General features: G+C 37.5%; 1 protein-coding gene across 1 annotated transcript in view; it reads right to left on the minus strand.

The window, feature by feature from the left end:
• The window catches only part of LOC131984798 (collagen alpha-1(XIV) chain-like), a 150,972-nt gene that overhangs the window by 93,319 nt on the left and 30,811 nt on the right, over positions 1-26,842 (minus strand). Inside the window, exons 4-5 of the mRNA XM_059349774.1 lie at positions 24,843-24,986; positions 17,975-18,058 (exon numbers count right to left, since the gene is read on the minus strand). Of these exons, the coding sequence (XP_059205757.1) occupies positions 17,975-18,058; positions 24,843-24,986 (228 nt within the window). The remainder of the gene's footprint in view (positions 1-17,974; positions 18,059-24,842; positions 24,987-26,842) is intronic.

Here is a 26,842-nt window from a genome sequence, read left to right on the forward strand (position 1 = left end):
TTTTGAATAGTTGTGTTCAATGGATGACATGCGTTTCATTTGTGTTCATATCTTGTCACTTGTTGTTACCATGATGTATCACAAGTGCATCACAGTGACAACTGTGTCTTATTGCATGTGAAGTGTGTTTAGAGTAAAACTGTAAAATGTAACTGTTGACAGATTATCTGATTAAAGTGTTCAGGTATACAAGAGTTTTACAATATTTAGTATCTTCTTTAAATGAAAAGAACAAAGAGAAAACCTTTCCTGTCCCAGCTTTAGTCAAACTGAAACAACCCAACAACCATCTGCAAACCCAAGGACCTTCACACAACAAGCGCTGCCATGGCAACAAGCTGTTTATCTATCCATCAAATAAATTGATCTGAGTGTTTGTGCAGGCTTTACGTAGGTAATGTCGCTCCAACTGTTTGTTCGTGAATAAGTGAACAAAATGGTCAAGACAGAGAAGAAAAGTGGCAGAAAAATAAAGTTATTATCTTCTTTTATTGTATTTATATCTGTGAATGTTCCAGATGTTCAATACGAAGCCACATTAACAATTAATAATATTCATGAGTGTACCTGTCAAATAACACATATCCACCAGGCTCACAGTCACACTGCAAGAAAATAAAAATCATGTAGACTGTTCTGTAGTTAGAAAATGCCAAATCAAACAATTACACATAGATTTATGATTAACTCCATGGAGTCTTTGGCTTTTTGGGCTAGTCATTTTGTGTCTTCTTTTGTGTCTTTTTGTGTCTTTTTTAGTTCTTCTGTGTCTATTTTAGTCATTTTGTGTCTTCTTTTGGGGTTTTTTGGTCATTTTGTGTCTTTTTTAGTTCTTCTGTGTCTTTTTTAGTCATTTTGTGTCTTCTTTTGTGTCTTTTTTGGTCATTTTGTGTCTTTTTGGTCATTTTGGGTCTTCTGATTTTGTGTCTTTTTTAGTTAATTTGTGTCTTCTTTTGTTTGTTTTTTGCGGGGTCATTTTGTCTTTTTTTGTCATTTTGTGTCTTTTTGTGTCTTTTTTGGTCATTTTGTGTCTTTTTTAGTCCTTTAGTCCAACATAAAATGTGATTTTGAATCTTTTCTTTACTTTCAAAACACTATCATGCTCAATAAATAATTTTAAATGTTTCAAATGTGAACAAAGGTGTCAAATCTACCATATAAGAGGGTTCCATCCAGTTCTATCATTTGATACTAAATCTATTTGAGCTTGTCTCCAGTTTTACTTGGTATATCATCATCAAACTGAAACTGGCCTCATGGAGTTTACAGCCAGAACTTTAGAGGTAAATTTACAGTAGGGCTCCACGCTGCTTTGTTTTCTAGTCTGGATGGAGGCAACAAGTCTGGATTATTTGGAGCTTTTGGACACTCCACAGGGTTAAAAAAAAAAAAAAACACATTCAAATGTCATCAGTGCTGTAGAAAACACTGCACAAGATCTTAGATTTTGCACCAAATGTAGAGTTTTAAATCAAAGTTAAAAATATTTCTCTTTTCATGTACCTATATTTACCTATAATTGTACCTATAATTAGTTTCCATTGGTGTTATTCAGCTTTTTATAATATAATGTGATGTTTAGTTGCTGTTTTATGGATATTGGACTTGCTGTGCTGGTTTTTGACACACTAACAAAAGAGAAGGTGGTAATTTCTCTACTGTCACAGGATGTGATGTAACTCTTCCTCCTTTGTTTTTACGAGGCTCGACATAAAAATCTGTCCTGTTACAGGTGAGTTAGAGGAGTGGTGTGTCATCAGGAGGGAACGTCCCATCACAGATGTTCCACTGCTGAGACATGCTGGAGGTCAGAAGGAGGTTCTGATAAACAGCTTCTAATAGACGGTGGGAAACACAGTGAGTCTGTGCAGACGGCTGTTTAGAAAAGCACACACAGAGAAGAGTGTCTTTCATTCATAATCAAATTAATTTAAATGCAACTACAAAGTGCCTCTAACAGCTCAAACAGCTTTCTAACAATGTTCTCTACAGGAAGAATCACAAACAGAATCTGTAGATCCAAGAACACAAAGATGAAAACATTAAGGATCTTTTTGATGACTGGAGTTGAATTAATGAGACATGACACGACATATTTTACTCTGAAGGAGACACAGTGTTGTCTATATTGTTGACAGTTGTGTTTTCATCTGACAGACAGACAGACAGACAGACAGTCAGTCAGGAGGACAGACAGACAGACAGACAGACAGGAGGACAGACAGACAGACAGACAGTCAGGAGGACAGACAGACAGACAGAACGGCTGATTTAACACAGTGACGTGTGTCTTACGTCTCTCTGCTGTGAGAGTCATGAACCCAGCAGAAAAAAAGAGCTTGAATGCAACCTGCTAGTGTTAAGTTAGCATTAGCGAGAGGCATTTTGAGCTCTTCAACATGTTAAGTGCATGTGGCTGCACAAGGTCCACTTAAGGGGGAGGACGCTGTCTCATGGGGCCGTTGTTTCTGTCCCGGGGGGAAGCCAAAGGTTATGTAACTTAACTTCCGTGTTACTACGTCACTTCTAATTATGAAATAACTCACTACTGCTAGTTCATTTATTTTACTTTGTGACCATCTTTTGCCACTTAAACATGTGTAACAAGAAGGTTTATCATAGGACAGATGATGAAGGGAGGGACAGACAGACAGACAGACAGACAGACAGACAGACAGACAGACAGGAAAGACATGAGGACAGACAGACAGACAGGAAAGATATGAGGACAGACAGGAGAGTAGACAGACAGACAGACAGACAGACAGACAGGAAAGACATGAGGACAGACAGGAGAGTAGACAGACAGACAGACAGACAGACAGACAGACAGGAAAGACATGAGGACAGACAGGAGAGTAGACAGACAGAAAGACAGTCAGAAGAAAAGACTGACAGACAGACAGGTGGACAGTCAGACAAACAGAAGGACAGATAGACAGAAGGACAGACAGGAGGTTATACAGACAGGAGGACAGACAGACAGGTGGACAGACAGGTGTAGGAGCTGTAGGACTGGTGCTGAGCCACCTGGTTGCTGTGAGAGTGAAGCGACAGGAGATGAGTTATTAGTTCTCTCATGTCACATTAAACTCTTCATCCATCACATGATGGAGGACAGACGGCAGGAGAGTTAGACAGACAGACAGACAGACAGACAGACAGACAGGAGAATCAGACAGACAGACAGTTTGTCTGAGGAGCAGGAGGACGAGGACAGAAATATAAAGCAGAATAAACTGATTATTATATTGACCCACTGTGTGATGGAGCAGCACTGTGACAGACAGTGAGATGGACTTTATTAATTGTTAAATGTCCTGAATAGAGAAAAGCTTTTGGACACTATTGTTTAAAATAACTCAGGAAAACTTTATAAATAAATGTTTATTTATGTTATAGGTTGTATAAAGAATATTAATATTAGCCAATTAATCATTATCTGATTTTTTTTAACTCTAAAATATCACTAATATCAACTGATATGTGACAATATAGATTTTTTTACAGTATTCTTAATTGCTAAATGGTCTTGAATGTTAAATGACAGTAAATGCTTTGTAGAAATACAGAAGATACACTGCTGAATTTTAAATCATGGCAACTACAAGAAATGGTAAAAGAAAAAGTGTACCCACACCAGCAGTAGCCCCCGTGGCCCTTTCAGAATTTCCCCAGAGGAAATTTTCTAGTTATTCTTCAAATATATGTTTTTTAAATATAGATATTTACCTAATATAATCCATTAAAAAAAAAAAAAAATATCTGTAAAATAACAGTTGTGCTAATGCAGTTGGCTTACTTCTGCTGCCAGATTTTTACAGTTTTTTAAATATTTTTTTTATTTTTACCAGTGTATAACTAGTCTGAATATGGGCTGTAGTGGGTTACGCTCTAGGAACTGTTTGATAACAGAACTGGGTCAGTGTTGGAACTGCTGTGAAACCAAACCAATAAAAGAAGCAAGATTCAAACTTCAAGCCTACAAGGAGCATTTAATACTCAGAAAAACTGTACAAACTGTAGATCCTGGCAGCCTTACGAGAGATTTATCTGTATCCTGTAAGCACCGACGTGACCTGAAGACACAAGCGTGCAGACACACACACACACACACACACACACACACACACACACACACACACACACAGCAGCAGCAGCAGACGAAGACGTCAGACTGACAGCGTGCAGTAGGAGGCAGGCAGCTGTTAGAGGTGTGATCATCAGCCAGGCAGCAGCCCAACAACAGGCTGAGAGGCTGAGCTGAGGTATTCAGCAAGTGTGGGCACGGACACACACTGTCTGAGCACGGAAACAAAGGAGAGAGAGAGAGAGAGAGAGAGAGAGAGAGAGGAGGGAGAGAGAGAGAGAGAGAGAGAGCTGCAAGGGAGGCGCTGACACCAAGAGAAGAGAAGAGAAGAGAAGAGAAGAGAAGAGAAGAGAAGAGAAGAGAAGAGAAGAGAAGAAGAGAGAAAAGAGAAGAGAAGAGAAGAGAAGAAAAGAGAAGAGAAGAGAAGAGAAGAGAAGAGAAGAGAAGAGAAGAGAAGAGAAGAGAAGAGAAGAAGAGAGAAGAGAAGAGAAGAGAAGAGAAGAGAAGAGAAGAGAAGAGAAGAAGAGAGAAGGGAAGAGAAGAAGAGAGAAGAGAAGAGAAGAGAAGAGAAGAAGAAGAAGAGAGAAGAGAAGAAGAGAAGAGAAGAAGAGAGAAGAGAAAGAGAAGAGAAGAGAAGAGAGGAGAAGAAAAGAAGAGAGAAGAAAAGAAAAGAAAAAGAAAAGAAAAGAGAAGAGAAGAGAAGAGAAGAGAGAAGAGAAGAGAAGAGAAGAGAAGAGAGAAGAGAAGAGAAGAGAGAAGAGAAGAGAAGAGAAGAGAAGAGAAGAGAGAGAGAAGAGAAGAGAAGAGAAGAGAGAAGAGAAATAGAAGAGAAGAGAAGAGAAGAGAGAGAAGAGAAGAGAATAGAAGAGAAGAAGAGAGAAGAGAAGAGAAGAAGAGAGAAGAGAGAAGAGAAGAGAAGAGAAGAGAAGAAGAGAGAAGAGAAGAGAAGAGAGGAGAAGAAAAGAAAAGAAAGAAAAGAGAAGAGAGAAGAGAAGAGAAGAGAAGAGAAGAGAAGAGAAGAGAAGAAAAGAAGAGAGAAGAAAAGAAAAGAAGAGAAAAGAGAAGAGAAGAGAAGAGGAGAAGAGAGAAAGAGAAGAGAAGAGAAGAGAAGAAGAGAGAAGAGAAGAGAAGAGAAGAGAAGAGAAGAGAAGAGAAGAGAAGAGAAGAGAGAAGAGAGAAGAGAAGAGAAGAGAAGAGAAGAGAAGAGAAGAGAAGAGAAGAGAAGAGAGAAATAGGACAGCAGCAGATAGTCTTTTCGTCTTGATCGCTGACATTTTAATACGCCTTTGAGGGAAGTGTGTAAAATTGAATTTAATACTTTAATTGAAAACGGTTCAATACTTTCATCAAATTTGACCTGTATTTTATATTCTCACCGTCTGCAGAAGCATGAGTGCATGAGTCTGCACAGTATTGATTAGAAAGTGTAGAAGGAGGAAGAAGACAGACGGGAACAAAACGAACACGTTCTCAACTGTCTAGAACTAAAAATGACTGACAGCAAGAGCTCCGTCTAATACAGCCATCATTCATTTTACATAGAACTTTTTGTTTCAATATAGATAATATGCAGCTTTTAACTCTGTGGAGTCACTAAAGCTCCAAATAATCCAGACTTGTTGCCTCCATCAGACTAGAAAACAAAGCAGCGTGGAGCCCTACTGTACATTTACCTCTAAAGTTCTGGCTGTAAACTCCATGAGGCCAGTTTCAGTTTGATGATGATATACCAAGTAAAACTGGAGACGAGCTCAAATAGATTTAGTATCAAATGATAGAACTGGATGGAACCCTCTCATATATGGTAGATTTGACACCTTTGTTCAACATTTAAACTAATGTATTAGCATGATAGTGTTTTGAAAGTAAAAAAATATTCAAAATCACATTTTATGTTGGACTAAAGGACTAAAAAAGACACAAAATGACCAAAAAAATACACAAAATGACCAAAAAAATACACAAAATGACTAAATAAGACACAAAATTACTAAAAAAGACACAAAATGACAAAAAATGACCAAAAAAGACACAAAATGACCAAAAAAAAAGACACAAAATGACCAAAAAAATACACAAAATGACCAAAAAAGACACAAAATGACTAAAAAAGACAAAATGTGACACAAAAAAAACCCTGTTTATTTTACATTCAGCAATATGATGTTTATTTAAATATATATGTAGAATAACTTTAATATGACAGTAAATGTTTGGCAACTTTTGCTGCCAGACATTTTACTGTTTTTTCTTCTTATGATTTTTTGTAGTTGCCTTAATTTAACATTCAGCAATAAGATGTGTATGTTTTGTATTTGTACATATAATTCATTAATAAATTAAATAGTACTGCAAAAAAAAATGCCCATTCTATGGTTAATATTTGTGATAAAAATAATTTACCTTTGTTATTACATTTGCACTTGAAAAAACTTAATATGAGTATTAATATTTATCTTCATATCCCGATGGAAAGGATTTTCTTAATATTGAACTTCAGATTGCGTTGAATTCACAGTTCAGGTATCATAGCAACAAAAGACGGAGAAGACAGAGGAGAGAATTGGAGATTGTGGAGGAAGTGTATCCACCTGAAGTCGTCCTGCTCGGCTCACATAGAGTCATATATGTGAGCCGAGCAGATACATATATGTCATAAACTGTTTTCATAAGAAGGAAACAAAGGGTAAGACTGAGAAAATGAAAAATAAAACCAAATAGTGTCAAAAGAGCAAAGATCGAAAAGAGTAATGAGAAAAAGTGACGGAGAGAAAAAAACCCCTGATCAAACAGAGATAGAAGTCGAGAGAAAGGCTGATGAGAAAAAGAGAGCTGGAGGGGATGGGGGTGGTGTGTGTGTGTGTGTGTGTTTGTGTGTGTGTGTGTGTGTGTGTGTGTGTGTGTGTGGCTTCAATAAGACAAGCAAAGAAGATGTTGGTGGAATCATATAAAAAAGAAAAGCGTTTTATCACTGTTTGGCTCCTTTCTCCCCCATCTGTCCCCCTTTAGCCTGGACACACAGAAACACACACACACACACACACACACATTCTTGTACTTCTATCTTTGTGGGGGACCCTCATTGTAATAGTGAATTCCCTTGCAAGGTTATTAGGGCCCGAGCAGGCAACGACCTGCGAGGTCCCTATTGTATCAATAGTTTTGGATTTTTCATGAGTTTTAGTTTTAATTTCGTTGTGAATTTTTTTTTTTTCAAATTCAGTTAGTTTTAATGAGTTTTTAGAGTGAGTTTGCTAGTTTTAGTTTAGTATTTATTTTTTGAAATGCTTTAGATTTATTTTAGTTTTTTGTAATGGGGTATTTGTTGGGTGGGAGATTAAAAGAGGTCACAGTCAATTTTGCCTTTATTTCCTTTGTCTGATCCATCTTCAAAAAAGTTGACAAAGACATAAATATTATATATATAGTGTATAATGTCCCTGGCAGACACACTTCTATAGCCATTTTTCCATTAAAGTTGAAGCAATTTTGAAGCAATTGGCATTAAAGAACATGTGAATCAGTGAGTTTCCATCAACTGGTTTAGAGCAAATAAACAAAGCTGCAGTAACGTACTTTGGCCAGCAGGTGGCAGTGTAATGTGTTGCTGTGGGCTAATCTGTCAGTAAACAGGAGAAGAAGAACAAGAGAGAAAACAACAACAAAGAAGAGGTTGAGAGAAAATAGAGAGACGTCTTCAGAAATTGGATTCAATGACAGTAAATGCTATGTAGAAATACAAAAGAAACACTGTTGAATTTTAAATCATGGCAACTACAAAAAAATCGTAAAAGAAAAAAAAATGTAAAAAGTCTGGTAGCCAAAGTTGCCAAAATCTTACCATCATATTAAAGTTTAAAAAAAAGTTTAGTTATTCCTCAAACATATATTTTTTAGAGATATTAACCCTAACCACAACAAAAAAGAGGTTGAGACAAAATGGAGAAAAGTCTTCAGAAATTGGATTCAATTGGGCAACTTCTAATTGTTCTTTCATTCCATTTTCAAGAGTTTTATCTAATTCAAGTCAAGTTCACACACACACACACACACACACACACACACACACACACAAAAGAGGCACATATCACACATCATTCAACTTAAGACAGTGAGAGTTAAGAAATGGCAAGTTAAATTAAATTAAATTAAATTAAATTAAATTAAATTAAATCAAATTAAATTAAAAGTTCTTACAGGTCCAGACCATACTTCGATATTGATGTGAACTAAAATACGAATAGCAAAAAAAAGAAGACAGAAAAATAAAAACACAATAAAACAGAAAAATAAAATAAAACTTGCTTAGGTTGTAAAAAACGTAGAAAAAGGTTCAAATGTATATATAGAAATAGTAAATACATCCATAAAAGCAACAATAAATAAACAGCTGTGCAAACCAAAGCTATGACTTGTTCCTCAGTGTAATTAAAGGGACAGAACTGTTTTTGTGTCTTTCTGTTCTACACCAGGGATCGGTGTTTCCATCAAGCTTTTATCATGCAAACCGTCAAAATGCGAAGACAAATTTGTTGATAAAAGACGACTCAAAGCAGAAAAGAAAACATAAAACAGCACGGAGCAGCTTGATAAAACAACATGAACTGAACCGAGGTGTCAAAGTGATCGGTGCAGGAGCACACCTGATACAACAAGCCTCAGAGAGCAGACAGGTGAGGTGAGTGGAGGAGTCGGGTCAGGTGTGCTCCTGCTTGGTTGCAGCCGCTTTGAAAGCCCTGAAGAAGACTTCACTTGTGAGGAAACTTGGCCACAATAACAAACAATCCACCAGGCCTGGCAGTCAGCAGGAATGTGATATCAAAGCAACCAAACAGCTCTCAGTCATTAGTCATGACATCAAAAGCCACAAAGATCTGACACACTGCTCCTCACAACTCATTCAGAGAGGAGAACATATTGAACGAGTGAGTATAAAAAGAAGACGGCTAAAGCTACAAATAGTCAAATCACTAAGCAACCACTAACCTGCACAAGGACACGGAACCACAGATCCATCAACAGATGAACCACCTTTAGTGCAGCAAGGACGAAAAATTCAAGGACACCAATGATAGAAAGCTGAGGGTAAACTCTGTAGAGCAGGGGTCTCAAACTCGCGGCCTGCGGCCCAATTGTGGCCCTAGTGACGACATTTTGTGGCCCCCACTTTGATATTAGTTTAATGTGAGTTTTATATGAATGGCACTTTACCGTGTTGTGTGTGGAAGGTCATTTTATTTACTTTTTTGGGTCATTTTGTTTTTGTTTTTTTTATAATTTTGTGTCTTTTTGAATAATTTTGTGTCTTTTTGAATAATTTTGTGTTTCTTTTAAATAATTTTGTATCTTTTTTTAAAATAATTTTGTGTCTTTTTTAAAATAATTTTGTCTTTTTTGGTAATTCTGTGTCTTTTTTTAATAATTCTGTCTTTATAATTTTGTGACTTTTTGAATAATTTTGTGTCTTTTTTGGTAATTCTGTGTCTTTTTTTGGTCATTTTGTTTCTTCTTTAAGTAATTTCGTTTTTTTCTGTGATTTTGTTTCTTTTTTGGTCATTTAGTGTCTTTTTTGGTCATTTTGTCTCTTTTTTTAAGTAATTTAGTGTTTTTTCAGCCATTTTCTGTCTTTTTCTGTAATTTTGTGTCTTTTTTTTTTAATTTTGTGTCTTTTTTTAGTAATTTTCTGTCTTTTTTTGGTCATTTTGATTCTGCCTCCAGCGGCCCCCAGGTCATTTGAGTTTGAGGCCCCTGCTGCAGAGAGTTCAGCCGAGGCTCCAAACTGAAACCTGATCAATCTGTAGGTTGCTACACACCTCCACCAGGCCCGTATCTGCTAGTCAACAGGTTCTGTTTATGACTTTTTGGCTCGATGCCTGAGATAAAGTCTGTGATTAACACAAGCTGAAAATATTTCTACGTTCTGTTGTTTCCTTGACGAACCCGCCCGGTCCCTCCCAAACACAACATCAAACTAAAACGTCTGCCACCGTTTTACTTCTAGAGATTACATCTACGCTTTGAAAACCATTACACCTGTGTTTCAGTGGAAAAATGTCATTGGTATTTATTTAGTTTTTTCTCTCTGGTTCATATGTATGTAAACTGGGGACAATATTGGTTATTACAGAGGCTCCATACTTATATTATATACTCATCCCTCAATAATATAAAGTTAAGACTGAAAGCTGACCTGTTTAATCAACACTCCTAATAGTTTCTTATCCGGTCTAGTTGTCATTGGATCATTATCTCTTATACATGCTCAAACACTCAAATACAATTATCTACCTTCATACACACAGATGTTTTTATTTCTGACTTTTGTGTGTGTGCTATAAAATGGCAGTTGTATTGCTTTCTTTTTTGTTGTTATTTGTTGTTGCTTTTTCTCATTGTTGTTGATTTACTTCTGAATTTTTGTATATTTCTTGCAACATGGTCTCACAGAAATCCGTGAAATAGCCACGGATTTCGCTCAAATTTCCGTGAAACTGACACGGATTTCGCTACAATGCAAGTTAATGACAGTCATATTTTTCTGGCGAGATCTTCACCACAAAGTGATTATGTACATTCACTGAGTGAATATTTAGAAAATAAAACATATATTTCTCGCTAGAAATGTGATCAAAATCCATTTTTATGCAGAAACAAAGTCAAAATATTAATTTTTTCACTAAAAATGAGAGAACTGTCCGCCATGTTTTTTGTTCTGACCGCCGGGACCTTGAAAGTCACGTGACTTGGAACAAACCAATAGGAACAAATATCCATGGAATAGCCACGGGATATGACTGTCATTAACTTGCATTGTAGCGAAATCCGTGTCAGTTTCACGGAAATTTGAGCGATTCCGTGGCTATTCCACAGATTTTGAGTTAAGCGAAATCCGTGGCTATTTCACGGATTTCTGTGAGACCAGGTTGATTTCTTGGGGAGGTGCTTCTTATAAGCCCATATCGGGATTTTTAACCACTTACTATTCTTGTTTCATTTCTGTTTTTTGTAATTGTCTTTTCTTATGGTGCAAATAAATAAATACAAAATATTTGGCTTCTGCAAAAAAAGCCTTTGCAGACATCACTTTGGGCCTAATTATTCCCAAAAAAATAAGTAGCATCCATTGCTCCATTTCATTATTTAACTAGTTTTAATTACTAGATTTTTGAAATATAAAAACCTCTCTTCTTCCCTCCTCCTTTTCTTCCTCCTGGGCTGGGAATATTTTCTGACACTTTGGCCAAATGTCGTCTGTGTCTGCCAGCGGCAGAGGGAGACCACGCGACTCGACGCCCGGCGGGATCTTTGACAAACATCACCAACTGTTACTATGTTGGTCGCTCTCACTCCGCCACTAATGGCCTGCCTCCTCCAGTGACAGCTTCTGCTGCTGGACTTCTTTATGTCTCTCTGTGACTCTGTGGACCGGAGGAGGCAGCTTGAGAAAGAGAGAGAGAGAGAGAGAGAGAGAGAGAGAGAGAGAGAGAGAGAGAGAGAGAGAGCAACAGGCAGGTGATTCTCACACTCCATTTAACTCAAACCTCCCACTGACTCAGGCAGCTTCTCTATTTGGAGCGTATGAATGATAACAAATATTAGCTCCAATAGTCAGGTTTTTAAGCCTGACTATTGGCCGAACATATTATTTTGTTACTATATTCATAAAAATAATAAAATATGATGAAAATATCATATTTTTAAGAGCAAACTTAAGACATATCTTTTTAATTTGGCTTTTACCTGAACCTGAGATTTTTCTGCTCATTTATAACATCTTCTTTTATTTATTTATTTATTTATTTGTTACTATTAATTAGTCTATTTCTGTAATACATATTTTATCATGCTGTTTCTTAATTAATTATTTATTTATTGTTTTTTTCTTTTTAATCTAGCTTTTTATTTTTATTTTTTTCATTTATTTTTTTTTTACTTTCCATTGTTATTGACTTTTCCTTTTTATTTTTTTTTATTTTTATTATTATATATACATTATTTCTAACCAGCCTCCAGTGTTTCCTCACTGCTCCATGTTGAGATGGCGCTTCCTCAGTTTGTGCTTTGTTTTTGTTTTTTTTAATTATTATTATTGTTATTTTCTCCTTTTTTATGTAAAGCGCTTAGTGTTGCATCTCTCTACATATAAAGTCTGATTGATTTGACTAATGAAGGGTGTTTTGAAATCAAATGTTCTTACTTGAAATGTTGCTGCTCATGTACTTATCTTTATATATATTTCATCATAGATCAAACTCTTCAATAATCTACATTAATTTAACTTCTAAAATAGAAAAGATACCAATTTTGATGCAAGTTTATTTCTAATGTTTAAAATGCCATTTGCATTTATTTATTTCGTATGGTAATTTGTGTGTTTTTGTTATAAACACTTGTTAAAAATATAGTTATTAACTGTTAGGCCTGACACAAAGCGACAGAGGCAGAGAGAAGAAGAAAAAGACTGACGGACGGAGGGAGAGTAGCAATCTAGCAGCAGTAATGAGTCAGAAAAAGGACTTTTATGGAAGCCCTGACTGTAATTATGTCGGGGTTTTGGATCAGATCCCTTCTGGACTGGCTGCTGGCCTCCTCCCTCCCTCCCTCCCTCCCTCCCTCCGCTCTGCTTTGACTCGTCTGGTGCCGCGAGTGCAAACACAGCCGGTGAAGTCTAGCACCCGTTCTGAAACATCTGTCGAGCCATAAGTGGCTCGACGGAGAAACGGCCGACGTCACTTGAACCTCTTGAACATCAGTAAAGTGTTGATGAACAGAAGCAGCTGTCCTCCATTCTGCTTATTCATCACGCTTCAAAAGGTCTCACACTATAGGAATAGAAACGCTCCTATTCCTGTACATATGATGGAGGGAGGATGAAACCACTGAGGCGGGTTTGTTAGAGTGCTATAATCACCGAGCTATTGAATTTAGAATAATATTTTCCTTTTTTTCGAGGCCGACACAAAATTACTGAAAAAAGACACAAAATTACTTAAAAAAAAGATACAAAATGACCAAAAAAGACACAAAAATACCAAAAAGACACAAAATTACCAAAAAGACACAAAATTACCAAAAAAATACACAGCGTTACCAAAAACAACACAAACTTATTTAAAAAAGGAAACAAAATGACCGAAAAGACACAAAATGACCAAAAAAAGACACAAAATTAGAAAAAAAGGCAGAATTACCAAAAAAGACACTAAATTATTTTTAAAAAGACACAAAAATATATTTTTTAAAAACACACAAAAAAGTGCCATTCATATAAAACTCACATTAAACTTTCATATCAAGGTGGGGGCCACAAAATATCATCACGAGGGCCACAATTGGCCCGCGGGCCGCAAGCACCCATTCTGAAACATCTTGAATTTAAAATAATATTTTCCTTTTTTCGAGGCCGATGGGAACAAGCTTTAAAAGAATGAAGCAGCAGTGAACCTGCTGCTGATGTCTGTCCTCGATGAGGAAACATTGAAACACATCCAATCAGCATTTGAAAAGGAAACAATCCATCCAGTGATAATCTACAGAGCACATCCTGAAGAACAACGCGCCTCATGGACGAATGTTTTCTCACTTTTCCGACTGCCTTGTGTAAAATCAAAAATAAGAATGTGGGTTTTATGAAGCCAAGTCTGTTCTTACTCACTAAGGAATGTTGATGAATCATGTTTGATCTTAAATTGGACGTCTGTGCCAGGCAATTTGCTCTAAGCATAAAGAAAAGCCCCAATAAACCCATATAAGAAGCAGACTTGGTGCTGTGTGCAAACCACAAACAAACAAGCCCCTAACAGCTGACGCATAACATTCTACTCAAAAGAAAGAAACAGAAAGGATTTTAACCTGCTTTAAGGTCAGCAGAGAGAACTAAAAGGACTGTGTTGAGAGAACACCATGGAGCAGAACACAGCAGGCCGGAGTCCTTCTGCACACTGTTTGAGGTGTTTAGAAGAGTTTGCCACCTTCCACTGTCCTTCCACCACTCAGCCCCCCTCTGCTGGGCCTGAGGGTGTTAGGAGCCTTGGAAGTAGCAGGCTGCACCAACAACCTACGTTTAACCCTCTGGAGTCTCCAAAAGCACCAAAGCATGGCTTCATCACATCCAGACGTAAAAACAAGGCAGACCAAATAAAGACACAAAATGACTAAAAGAAAAGACACAAAATGACCAAAAAGAGACACAAAATGACCAAAAAAGATACAAAATGACCAAAAAAGACACAAAATGAGAAGACAGAATAACAAACAAAAAAAAAACACAGAAGACACAAAATGACAAAAAAAGACACAAAATGACCAAAAAAGATACAAAATGACAAAAAAAACACACAAAATGACCAAAAAAAGGACACAAAATGACCAAATACGACGCAAAAAACACACAAATGACCAAAAAAAGACACAAAATAACTACTGTACAAATGGTGTCCACTGCTGATGGTAAACAAACAGGCATTGCTTATTGTGCACAGAGTATTGCATAGTTATATCCTGGGTCTGGTATGTGTTGTGTTGTGTTGTGTGTGTGTTGTCTCCTCTATTTGTATCTTACCTATGTACTTGCTGTCTTTTATATTTGTATTTTTTTTTTTTTTTTTTTAGGGACTACGGATGCAAACTAGCAGCCTTGCTATAATCCATCATATTTACAAAGATGTTTATCGATGTTCATTAATGTGCACTGTCCCTATCCAAAAATAAGTATTATTATTATTATTATTATTATTATACTGCTGCAGCATATGCACACTGATTTTGTTTGAGTTGGTGGGACTGTTGGAAGCGGGACCACTATGAACGGTTCAGACAAAACTTGATACTACTTTTGTAACTAAAGCACTCTTAAATGTCCATCTTACCTAAAAGAGGAAATACAGAAGTAATAATGAATGCCACAAAAGTTTTTAAATTGCTCGTATGCACAATTTACGCTCATATCTGAGTGATGATTTATGCAAAAAAACAAAAAAAACAAAAAAAAAACCTGAGATTCTGATTCTGAAGCGCTTTAGAAGCACCTGAATATTCTCTTTTCTAAAGTTTCAACCCAAACATATTTCCAGGGTTTTGAGTCCAGAGCTCTCGCGGGTCATTCCTGAAAAACATATTTAATCCTCTTTATGTTTGCTGTTGCAGCCATTTAATTTCCCCATAGAAACAACAAATTTTCATCTAATCTTAGCTCTGAAGCTGCTGCTCCAGCACTGGTCACACGCCTCCCGTACCACGTGAGAAAATCAGTAATTGCATGAAACTTCAGACAGGATTAGAATGACCGGAGGACTTCAGAGTTAACTTAGCACGGGGCTAAGTCATTTCAAGTAGAGCTAGAGAGAAAATTCATGACAGGTTTGTAAAGTTTCTGCAGTCTGGAGGTAAAAAAAAAAAAATTACCAATCACCAAAGCTCTCCTGGCGAGGTCTGGTGATGCTGAGAGGAGAATAAAATCCCCATTTAGAGGAGTCAGGCTGTAATTGCATGGGATGTGATGAGGCGATGAAGTGAAATGAGATTTGCAGTGAGCAGAAAGCTCAAGTTCTGCTGCGAATGTTGAGGGTTTTTTTTTTCTATCTATTTCATTCTGAACAAAGACAGAAAAGAGAAATTGAAGGGCACAGTTTCATCAAAGGGATTTAAACATGATTTAAAGACAAACGTGACTTCAGGTAAAGACAAAGTGAACGTGGTGATTCAGATGCTCTGATACAGAGGTCTCAAACTCTAATTAGCTCCGCTGGAGGCAGTAGCAACATGACCAAAAAAAGACACAAAATTACTAAAAAAAAAAAGACACAAAATGACAGGAAAAAAACTAAATTACTTTAAAAAGACACAAAATTGCCAAAAAAAAGACAAAAAAATACTAAAAAAAGAAACAAAATGTCAGAAAAAAACCTAAATTACTTAAAAAAAAGACACAAAATTACTTAAAAAAGACACAAAATTACAAAAGACAAAAAAATTACCAAAATACACAGTGTTTAAAAAAAGACAATATTATTTAAAAAAGAAACAAAATGACCAAAAAAAAGTCACAGAATTACCAAAAAAAGAAACAAAATTATTTAAAAAAAGAAACTAAATGATTTTAAAAAAGACACAAAATGACCAAAAACTACACAAAATCTCTAAAAAAGACAAATTATTTTAAAAAGACACAAATTATTTTAAAAAGACACAAAATTATTAAAAAAAGACAAAATTATTAAAAAACAAGACACAAAATTACCAAAAAAAGACACAAAATTATTTTAAAAAAGACAAAAATTTTTTTTTTTAAAAAGACAAAAAATTACCAAAAAAAGTAAAGTGCCATTCATATAAAACTCACATTAAACTTTCATATCAAGGTGGGGGCCACAAAATATCATCACGAGGGCCACAATTGGCCCGCGGGCCGCGAGTTTGAGACCCATGGTTTAATAAGTAGATTTAGATTCCAAAAAAGGAAAAAAAAATGTAACTGCTAAGTATTTATCCCATTGTGACGGTTTTCAGAGCAGAAGCTGTAATTTGGGTTTGAGACGGCGGCGGAGCGTCTGCCAACAGTCCCGTCTGCTCCATCATTAACACCACACACACACACACACACACACACACACACACACACACACACACACACACACACACACAAAGGGACACGTCACATTTTCAAAGAGCTGCAAAGGAACACGGCACAACATCAGCTTTCTGTCAACAAAACACGGCGAGGTAAACACCCTTGGTTAGCGCTGCAGGAGTTTTCTTTATTGAATTCTTTTTGGTTTTCATGCGGACAGAAATGAAAATATGATCGCGGCTGCTATTCAGAAATGTTGACAGTGTTTTTGTCCACCGCTATGTACATTCACAAGGGAACAAAACATGCACAACAAAACACCAGCGGAAAAAAAAGCTATTTCATGGTACAAAACCATTGAAATTCAACCTTTTGAGACGTTTTCTGGAGATATGAATCCAGTGTGAAAGTGCCGTCCGCTGCTTCTGTTGTTTGCCGTGTGAAAGACACAAACGGTTCAGAGATTACCTGCTTGTTTCCTGCTTGTTTCCTGTTTCTTTCCTCGTGGCGTCTGATTGTGCACCTCAGCATGTGGCGCTTACAATCACTTTCAAAATTATAATGGGCTTGTTTACCACACTCGTGCCTCGTTTCATTTCCTGATTGTTGCTCGAATTCTCCTTTTTTTCGCACCGTTTCATTTCCCTTCCTTTCTATTTTCTCGGAACGAAACTTGATGATAATCGGCGTTTCGGTGCAGGAATATCACACGTTGGAAGGTCTTCTTTTCTTTCTTCAGACGGCTGAGGAGGGTGATCGTGAATGGTGACAGAATGGTTTTGTTTCCATACAGGACGGAGACAAGAGAAGAGAAGAAAGTGCCTTTGATTTACAGGCTGAATCATGCAGCCATCTGTGACTAAAGTCTGAGGCCTTTTCAGCTTTCACTTACCTTTTTTTTTTGTTGTGCCATTTTCCTCAGTCAAAAATCTCAGTCTGAAAAAGGTCACGGTATTAAAAATGATAGCTTCATGTGTCAGTGTTGGAGAAATCCTTTTAAAACTTTTTTCTTCACTTAAAGAGAAGCTGTCTGCAGCTCTTCTGTCTTCTCCAATTTGTAAAAAAACGTGTTCTTGGTTGCAGGACACTTTTCTTACTTTCCCTTCCGCAGTTGTTCCTGGAGACTGACAGGCCGTCATCCTGACATGACATTTCAAAGAGAATCTCCTGTAAAAGAAAAAAAAAATCTTCCTGTGCTCTCGTTGCACAGACGAGGTCTCGGATCCAGACGACCAGAGACTCAGCAGACAGACAGACGCGTCAATCTTCCCTCTTTCAGACTCTGTTCTGCTGGTTCTCCCTGCAGAGGATCTTACCTTCTGAGATCTCGTTGTTGTCCTCGGTGACGCTGCTGTCTTGTCTGTTCTGAGGCTGAACCGCCTCAACAGCCGATCGCTGAGCTGGAAGAAAATCAGAGAATCTACGTTAAACAGATGAGTTAACAGCTGAATGAAGCTGTGGTTAGTTGCATGGTTGTATTTTCTGTTCAGTGATATAAAACAGTAAGAATCTTTACTTTAAGAGCTGCAACGTAGCAAACAAGTTGTCACTTGAACGCATCACCGTGCATAAACAGCTGCGACATCAGCAGTTCTGACAGCCCTTGAACGGATCATCAGTTACATTTGCATTAAAAAATTAAGCTTGAAGATAAGTGATATTAGTGTCAGAATCTCTTTATTCTCCATGTGTCATTTAAAATAAACCAGATCCTGTTAAAAACATTAAATTTTCCTCAGAGACACTGAAGACATGATTGATTCTGCTGAGACCAACAGTCACGTGACAAATATTCACTGAGAATCTGTTTACACAGAGCTGAGAGGAGAGGACAGGAGAGGCTTGAAACATGACAATACTTCAATATGTTCAATATGTGGACTGTTTGGGAAATTTGCCAATTTTTTGTGTCTTTTTTTTGGTGATTTTGTCTTTGTTTTTTGGGGAAATTTACATCTTTATTTGGTCATTTTCTGTCTTTTTCAGAAATTTAGTCGGCTGAAATTTAGAGGCTGTTTACACAGAGCAGAGAGGAGAGGACAGGAGAGGCTGTTTACACAGAGCAGAGGGGAGAGGACAGGAGAGGCTGTTTACACAGAGCAGAGGGGAGAGGACAGGAGAGGCTGTTTACACAGAGCAGAGGGGAGAGGACAGGAGAGGCTGTTTACACAGAGCAGAGGGGAGAGGACAGGAGAGGCTGTTTACACAGAGCAGAGGGGAGAGGACAGGAGAGGCTGTTTACACAGAGCAGAGGGGAGAGGACAGGAGAGGCTGTTTACACAGAGCAGAGAGGAGAGGACAGGAGAGGCTGTTTACACAGAGCAGAGAGGAGAGGACAGGAGCAGCTGGTGGAGACACTTTTTTTTCCTATCCAATAATCATAACACTTGTGGGCACTTGGAAAAGTGTTGTATAAAGATATTCCATTTTATTCCAATAAAAAAATTATAAGAGAAATTAAACTTGCACCTTTTCTCTTTTTTTGCACAAAAAAAAAGAAACATTTTTAGATGTTCCTTCGAGCCATGATTGTGCTGAATCCATAGAGCTGCAGGACTTTTATGTGTTTTATATCTTGCAGGGAGGCCACAGTGAGTAGAATGTAAAAAGAGCAAAAAGACTCTGAAGCTGCTTTGGGTCCAGAGGGTTAAATGAGAGGATACAGAGTGAATATTTCTAAAGTCCCAGGAATAGAATCCACAAGAATAGATACCATAAGATGTTGTAACAAATTTGCAAATATGAGTGTATTTAAATCAGCCAAGTGGCAGCAAGTGAAAAACAACATCAAAACCTGACTTACTTTGATCAATTAGGCACAGAGTGACTCAAGTTGAGGTCCCGATGAGCCCGAGGACCTCACTGAACCAACACTCATGCTTTCTATTTAATACAAGCTGGCTCCTCATTATTTTATTCCAGCCAAAAGTCAACACTTTGATATTTGTTTGTCATTATCAGTCAATCACTGACTTGAATCCCACCTTTAAGATCTGTTCACATATCCCGACTGCCAGTGGAGAGTTTGACTATTAAACGCTGCAGCAAAAAGTAAACAGCAGCAATTATTTTTAGTTTGTCAAATGTCAAACATCAGCAGCAACATTTAGATTCGGATTTCAAAAGTGCTGCTGCTCAACAACACATTTTTATCAGCTGAGGATGTGATATTTTGCCGTTCCTCGAGTTGAGCTTTTCCACCCTGACGTGGTACATTTCTGGAGGAAACACTCCCGTGGTTTTCTGCATTACAAATCATGCTTAAAAGGTTTATGTGGTGTGTTTCCTTTCCTCCTGAAGCACAGTGTTACAAGTAAATATCAGCAGGCTGCTGAATGTCAGCCACTGAAACAAAGTAAACAACTCACCGGGCGCATTTCAGCATTCACGACCACAGCAGAGAGCTGAGGCACGCTGCTGTTTGGATTCTTTTACGCTTTGCTCAACTTGTCTTGCACTCCATTCTCCACCAAACACAGTTCCAATATTAGCCAAATAAACAGCGGTGGCATCACTTAGCAACGCAGGTCAGCCATTAAGGCGGAGACAGTGGATGACACAGTGGTACGGTGTTACTTTCTGCGTCACTGAATAACAATTTACAGTCACATCTGACCGCTGGGGTCAGGCCTGCACACGGCTGGTTGTCACATCATGTTTTTTAGGGGGTTTTCTCATTGAGCCCTCTGTGTTTAACCTATTTAAGGCGGGAAAGCATTACCGCATTTCTACCATTAAAACCGGGGGCGCTGTTGCGTTATTCTACCATTAAAACCGGGGGCGCTGCCTCTTTCCCGGCATTAAAGCCGGACATTAAAGGACGTATCCTCTTTCCCGGCTTTAATGCCGGGAAAGAGGATACGTCCTTTTGTAGTATTTGTAGTTTTTTCCACCTATTTTCGGTCTCTTGGCCAATAAAATGCATCAGTACATATACATACATGTGGGAGTGTTGCAATGCATCATGGGACTTTTCCAGGACTTTGAAATCATGGAGGAAGACGACTATAGCGGAGCGCCGATGATTTTATTGCTAATTCGGACTTTGAACCCTCGGAACCAATCGACCAGACTTATGGATGAGGAATATGTTTTTAGACGACATATTTTCACCGAAGAACAGATTTGTGGCCATCTGGAGATAATAACAATAATAATACTAATTGATTGCGATGATGATATAAGAAATCATGACTGTTTATGTCTTATATTACTTTATACGTCGTTGAATACCCTGAAAAGTGCAATATAGATAAAATGCATTATTATTATTATTATTATTATTATTATTATTATTATTATTATTATTATTAATTTTTATTACAGTAGGCTAATGAGAACTATGTCTATTTATTCCAATGGTCGTATCATGTTTGTATCTTGCTAATGGGCATGTATTAATATTATGCATAGGATTTTTATTCAGTCATCATCACATACAGGTATAAACAGTAGTTTACAGTCCAATGTAATTTCAATATAGATAGTATATTATGCATAGTATTTTTATTCAGGCATCATCACATACAACTGTAAACAGTAGCTTACAGTCCATATACAGTCATACTAGTGCACTTTATGTTTTACATTTTTATTGAAAATAATGCTGCACTGACACTTTATTTTTACATTTTTTTTTTTTTTTTTTTTTTTTTTTTTTAAAGATTATTTTTTTGGGCATTTTACAGAGTGGGTGACAGGGTGACAGAGGGGAGGACATGCGGTAAAGGGAGCTCAGGCCAGATTCGATTCGAACCCGGCTCCACCACAGCGAGGACTGTAGCCTCTATACATGGGGCGCCTGTGTAAACCACTACGCTACAGACCACCCCTATTTTTACATTTTTGATTGAAAATAGTGCTGCTCAGTTGGCAGAGCACCTGCCCCATGTGTTGAGGCTGTAGTTATAGTTAAAGTTAAAGTTAAAGTTATAGTTAAAGTTATAGTTATAGTTATAGTTCTCACTGCCATTCTCTGTCTCTTTCAACTCTCCTGTTCAATAAATGTCGAAAAGGCCTTTTTTTCTCGATTTGCTGAGTTTCTTGATTTTTAAAAAAACTTTATTGAAGGTTTGGACAAATAAACTCAACTTCTCATGAAAGCCAGAAAAACTTCAGGTTTTAGGGGGTTCTTTCAAAATCGCCCAGAGGTTTTACAGGCTTTTTTCCAGGCGTTTTAGGCCTAAATAGGTTAAGCTTCTGTAGGAAAATAGAAAACTCCTGATTTCATGACTACTGCTGAATGGACAGCCTCTTTATTGTGTGTGTGTGTGTGTGTGTGTGTGTGTGTGTGTGTGTGTGTGTGTGTGTGTGTAGATGTGGAGCTGTCCGTAGTACTGAAACGGACTCGAGGAACAGAAGTCGTCTCTTATCTCTTAGTGTGTTTTTAAAAATACAACTTAATTTAATTCCCCATTTCGAGTATTCCACACAGTTTCTACTAGGAGTGTAAATCGTGGGTTTCATCACAAAAAGACATTTGATTAGACAACAAAACTATATTTACAGATATCATAAAGTCTGCTGTGATACGACTTCTATTCTGTGATCAATATATGAGACGACATCATATGCAGATTTAACACAACCTGCTATATACATTAGGTCTGGGCGATATGGCCCTAAAAGAATATCACGATATTTCAGGCTATTTTTGCGATAACGATATTCTTAACGATATTACGAAATACTTAAAAAGATATAGAAATATGATTTTTTTTGTCTGTATAATTAAATAAAAATCTAAAATGTAGTGTGAAGTGCAAATCTCAACAGTTGCCAAATACAAAAAAAAAATACTCTTGACTCTTGAGTATGAGCAAATAATAAAAATATCCATTTAGGGGTTCCGGGGGCATATTTTAATGACATTTTGTTAAGGAAAATAAAGGTTTTTGTATGTTTTATTTAAGGCATCTTATTTTGACAGTCTTCTTGTAAGTTCTGTGGTGGATTCTGTAAACACACTGTGCTCTTATTTTGAAAGCTGCATGTGTTTAGCGACAGCGAGTAAGTAGCTTTTTGTGATTAAAACAACTTTAATTGTTAGCTAATATTAACCTTATGCCACTACATCAATAAGTAGGAACGTTGTCAATGTCATGATATGCATTTTTTTTAACCAAAAAAAAAATATACCGATATTATCTTGAACGATACGATATGGCACACCCCTAATATATATTATATCAACTCAAAAAAAATTATGATTTCACCAACTTATTTCTGAGCTCTTCTAGATAGGACAGCCAATAGCGATTTTCCTTACTGAGGAGTTGGCAACACTGGTTTGGAAAGAGTGAGTTAAAACAGAGGAAAGTCTGCGGTAAGGAGGGTTGAATGGATGGCGACCAAAACCCAATCGGTAGTGGCGAGAGTCCACCCGAACAGACCTCCACCACTGTCTGTGCTAGCCAGGGAACCTGTGTATTCCTGCTACAAGCTCACCTTCTGAACAGCTGTTTAGCCCAGGTGGAACATGGTGACATGTCACCGTTTGTCACTGAAGCCTCGACATGTTGACAGACTTGTGTTTTAGGGCTGCAACGATTCGTCGACGTTGTCGACAAAAATCGATAATAGAAATAGTCGACAATGAATTCCATTGTCGACTATTGTCGCCAGACGTGTTTTTCCAACAGAGTGAGGCATCTCACTTCATTACAATCTCTGCCGAGCGGTAACGTACACAGAAGTGGCGGCGTCCAACACAGCTACACGTACCAAAACTTAGAAAGTTTGGGAGCATTTTAGCCTGGAAACGGCCAATAAAAAAATGACTTGCAAGGTTTGCAAAGCAGACCTGCGTATCACGGCAGCACCTCGGCGATGCACGAGCATTTAAATAGAAAGCACGTCGGGCAGTTGAACCAAACGGAGTCTGACTCGCCTCGGTAAGATTCAAGTAACATTCAGCCGATACATTTTGTTTATAAGCGCTTTTTTTCGCTTTAAAAGAGAGCTTTAACGTTATGTCTGACGAACGTATTTTAGATTAAATGCATGCAGTCTGAAGCAGAGAGCAGCATGGAGCCTTTCTGCAGAAGAAGCAGATGTGAGTCACTGAGTCAGTACTGGTGCTGGTCTGTGATACCAGGTTCCAACAGGTGAGCCCAGTTCAACCCAGACTACATCCAGAACCCAGAACCAGTTCCACCCACTTGATGGAGCAGAAATACAGTTTTATAAAACACATTTTCCTGTCCAGAAAAAATGGACAGAGGTTTATTTATTTTTTGTATGAATCAGCAGCTGGATTGTTGAATAAAAGATGAATTTTTCATTTAAGTACCCATCTTTCTTGTGTTTATTATCATTTGCCACATATTTAAAGCAACTTCATGCTAAATTTAAGAAAAAATGAATGATTATCCGATTAGTCGACTAATTGTTTCAATAGTCGGTGACTAGTCGACTATTAAAATAGTCGTTAGTTGCAGCCCTATTGTGTTTCTGGCCAAGAATCTTTAAGCCAATTCTGAAGTGCTACATTCAGGGCCATACACTCTACGTTCTAAGGAAATCAGACTGTTTGATGTGCATGTAATGATAGGGGGAATCAGCCACATGTCTCAATATTTATTTTTGTTAAAATAATTTATCTTCCAATGATATAACTACTGCTGTGCCCTTGCCAAAGCACTGTTGTTTTTGTTTTGTCAAAGTTCATCAGTGCAATAAATATCTTGTGAAAAAAATCGTGCCAGAGAATCGTGATCTCAATTCCAAGCAAAAAAATCGTGATTCACATTTTTTCCATAATCGTGCAGCCCTACTTTGCACTGTACCAAAATACCACACATCAGGATTTACTGTGACAAACCAAGCAATTCTCTGTTAAATCTGACACTCAGCAGCTGCGTGCAGCCTGAATGGAAGGAACAGTGGACTCTTCGGGGCCGCCCTGCTCTCTACAGGTTCAAACTTTAAGGCTCTGATGGCCACACCCCAATCAATCAGTGATGTCACAGCAGGGATTCTGACGATGAAAAGATTCGGGAAAAACACCCGCTGTGACATCACTGATTGGAGCCAGAAGCTTGATGTCACATAGAGATCAGTTCAGCAGCAGTTTTCTGTCATGTGTGATTCATTTCTGGCAGCATCAATCTAACACAGCTTGTTTCAGCCTCAGAATCAGTCATCAGGGAGCAGCACTGCTGAGGGTGAAGACTTGACTCTTACCTTCATGTTTGGCCTGAAGAGGTTTGCTCTGCTGTGCTCCACTGACAGCAAATATCTTAAAGTTGTATTCTTTAGACGGGTCAAAGTCCTCGATGAGCAGCTTTGCTTCCTGCTTGGATACCTGAACCTCTTGCTGCTCTCCACCTGTCGGGGTCAGAAGAGAACAAACACTCAGCTGAAGTCTGGCGCTTCTACAGAAAAGAAACTGTTGCTAATTTAGAACCTGACCACACAAGTGGGGGCAAAGAAGTCAGACCGACAAAACAGATAAAAATTTATATTTTTCAAAAGGGACCAAACGTGCTGTAATGTATGCATTTATTATCAAAAACCGTGAGGAGATCAAAACGAACAATGAATTCATCTTGTGACTTGATTGTAATCAAAGAACGTGTCACCAGCACAAAGCACGACTCTTTATGTGCTTTTTATAGTTGTTGGACAGCAAAGGAATTATTCTGTTTTAAATATCTCATAAAACACACAAAGTTACAGCGTGAACTATATATAAAACTATTTATTCAAACGTTCATTGTCTTTTTTTCCCATGCAATTGCTCCAACTGCTTCAGGATCATTTATATTGTCTCATTTCAAATGTGACAATCACTTTGCAGGGATTCCAAAAATTCACAAATATCTGTGTAATTATGTTCACACAAATTAAACACACGCACTCTCAACAGCTGTTTTAGCAGCAGAGATCAACAGACTGCTAAACAGCAAATTGCAAATAAGTTTTTATTGCTAAAGAAGTGATTAATCCTGAGAAGTGAAATCTTTTTGTTCAACAGGAAGCGTGATGTTCACTTGTTACAGACTCAGAAATATCAGTCTGACGGACAGCACACTCGTTTTTGTGGACTTGTGTTTTGGGAAATGTCTTTTTAACAGCTGAGCAGCACTTCAACTGATGGAACAGCAACGCATGGATCCACACAAGACAAAATGAGACAGACAGACCAGAAGGTGATGGACAACTGATAAGAAACTGAGACAGAATGACAAATGAAGACAGAAAGACAGATGGAAAGAAAAACATAAAGTGGTGAATTGAAGAAAGCCAAAGAGATAAGAAGGAAGTAAAACAGAAAAAAAAACATTCATAACATGAATAGTTAGACTCACAATCAGAGGAAAATGTGAGAAGATCACTGGCTAAGCTAGATGAAGCTTAAAAAACAGCATTTTGTATAGAATTTCTTCCTAGAAATATTTGGTAACTTTCCAGGACTCACTCCAAAACTATTGAAGGTGTGAATCAGCGAATCGGCCCCACGATACAATTTCATCCCGATACTTGAGTCATGATACGATATTATTGCGATTTTAAGCATTTAGCGATATGGTGAGTATTGATACAATATATTGTGATTTTTTTTTTTCCCCCACAAAATTCAATTTAATCAAGAATTGTTTTGTCAAATAAGGGGAAATTCTCAGTGTATTCATCTCACTTCAGTCTTTTTATTTCTCCACAATGAGAGTCAAAGCCACAGACTGACCAACAAAGTATCCAGTCAAACTGAACTCAACTGATATCAAACATGTTTGGACGACAACAACTGCAGCATTTTTATCAAACTTTACTCAACGTTAAGCTTCACTGCTCTGAATAGCTTCAATACAACCGTGTCCATGAAATAACGTTGCAACGGAGTCACATAAATGTAACGATTTTTTTCCCAGCTCGATTTATTTGTTTATAATCTCAAATTGAAAACCGTGACGGCTTTTGTATTTGTTATCTTATTCAGCGTTATCTTATTCCTAAAAGTGAGCCCGCTATGGCCTCCGGGAAAAAAAAAACAGTGAAAATACTGACCCTAAATAAACGCTAAATATCGATACTCGGCGGCTATGAATCAATACAATACTGCCATAAAAAATATGCCGAATCGATTTTTTCCCCCACCTTTAAAAATTTTTTTCCTGGTCGTCCAGTTTTCAGCTACTTCCACAACCACAGAACCCTCAGTATTCTCTACAAATAACCAGCAT

The sequence above is a fragment of the Centropristis striata genome, chromosome 14 (assembly GCF_030273125.1).
Source record: "Centropristis striata isolate RG_2023a ecotype Rhode Island chromosome 14, C.striata_1.0, whole genome shotgun sequence".
In the NCBI taxonomy this organism is placed as follows: Eukaryota; Metazoa; Chordata; class Actinopteri; order Perciformes; family Serranidae; genus Centropristis; species Centropristis striata.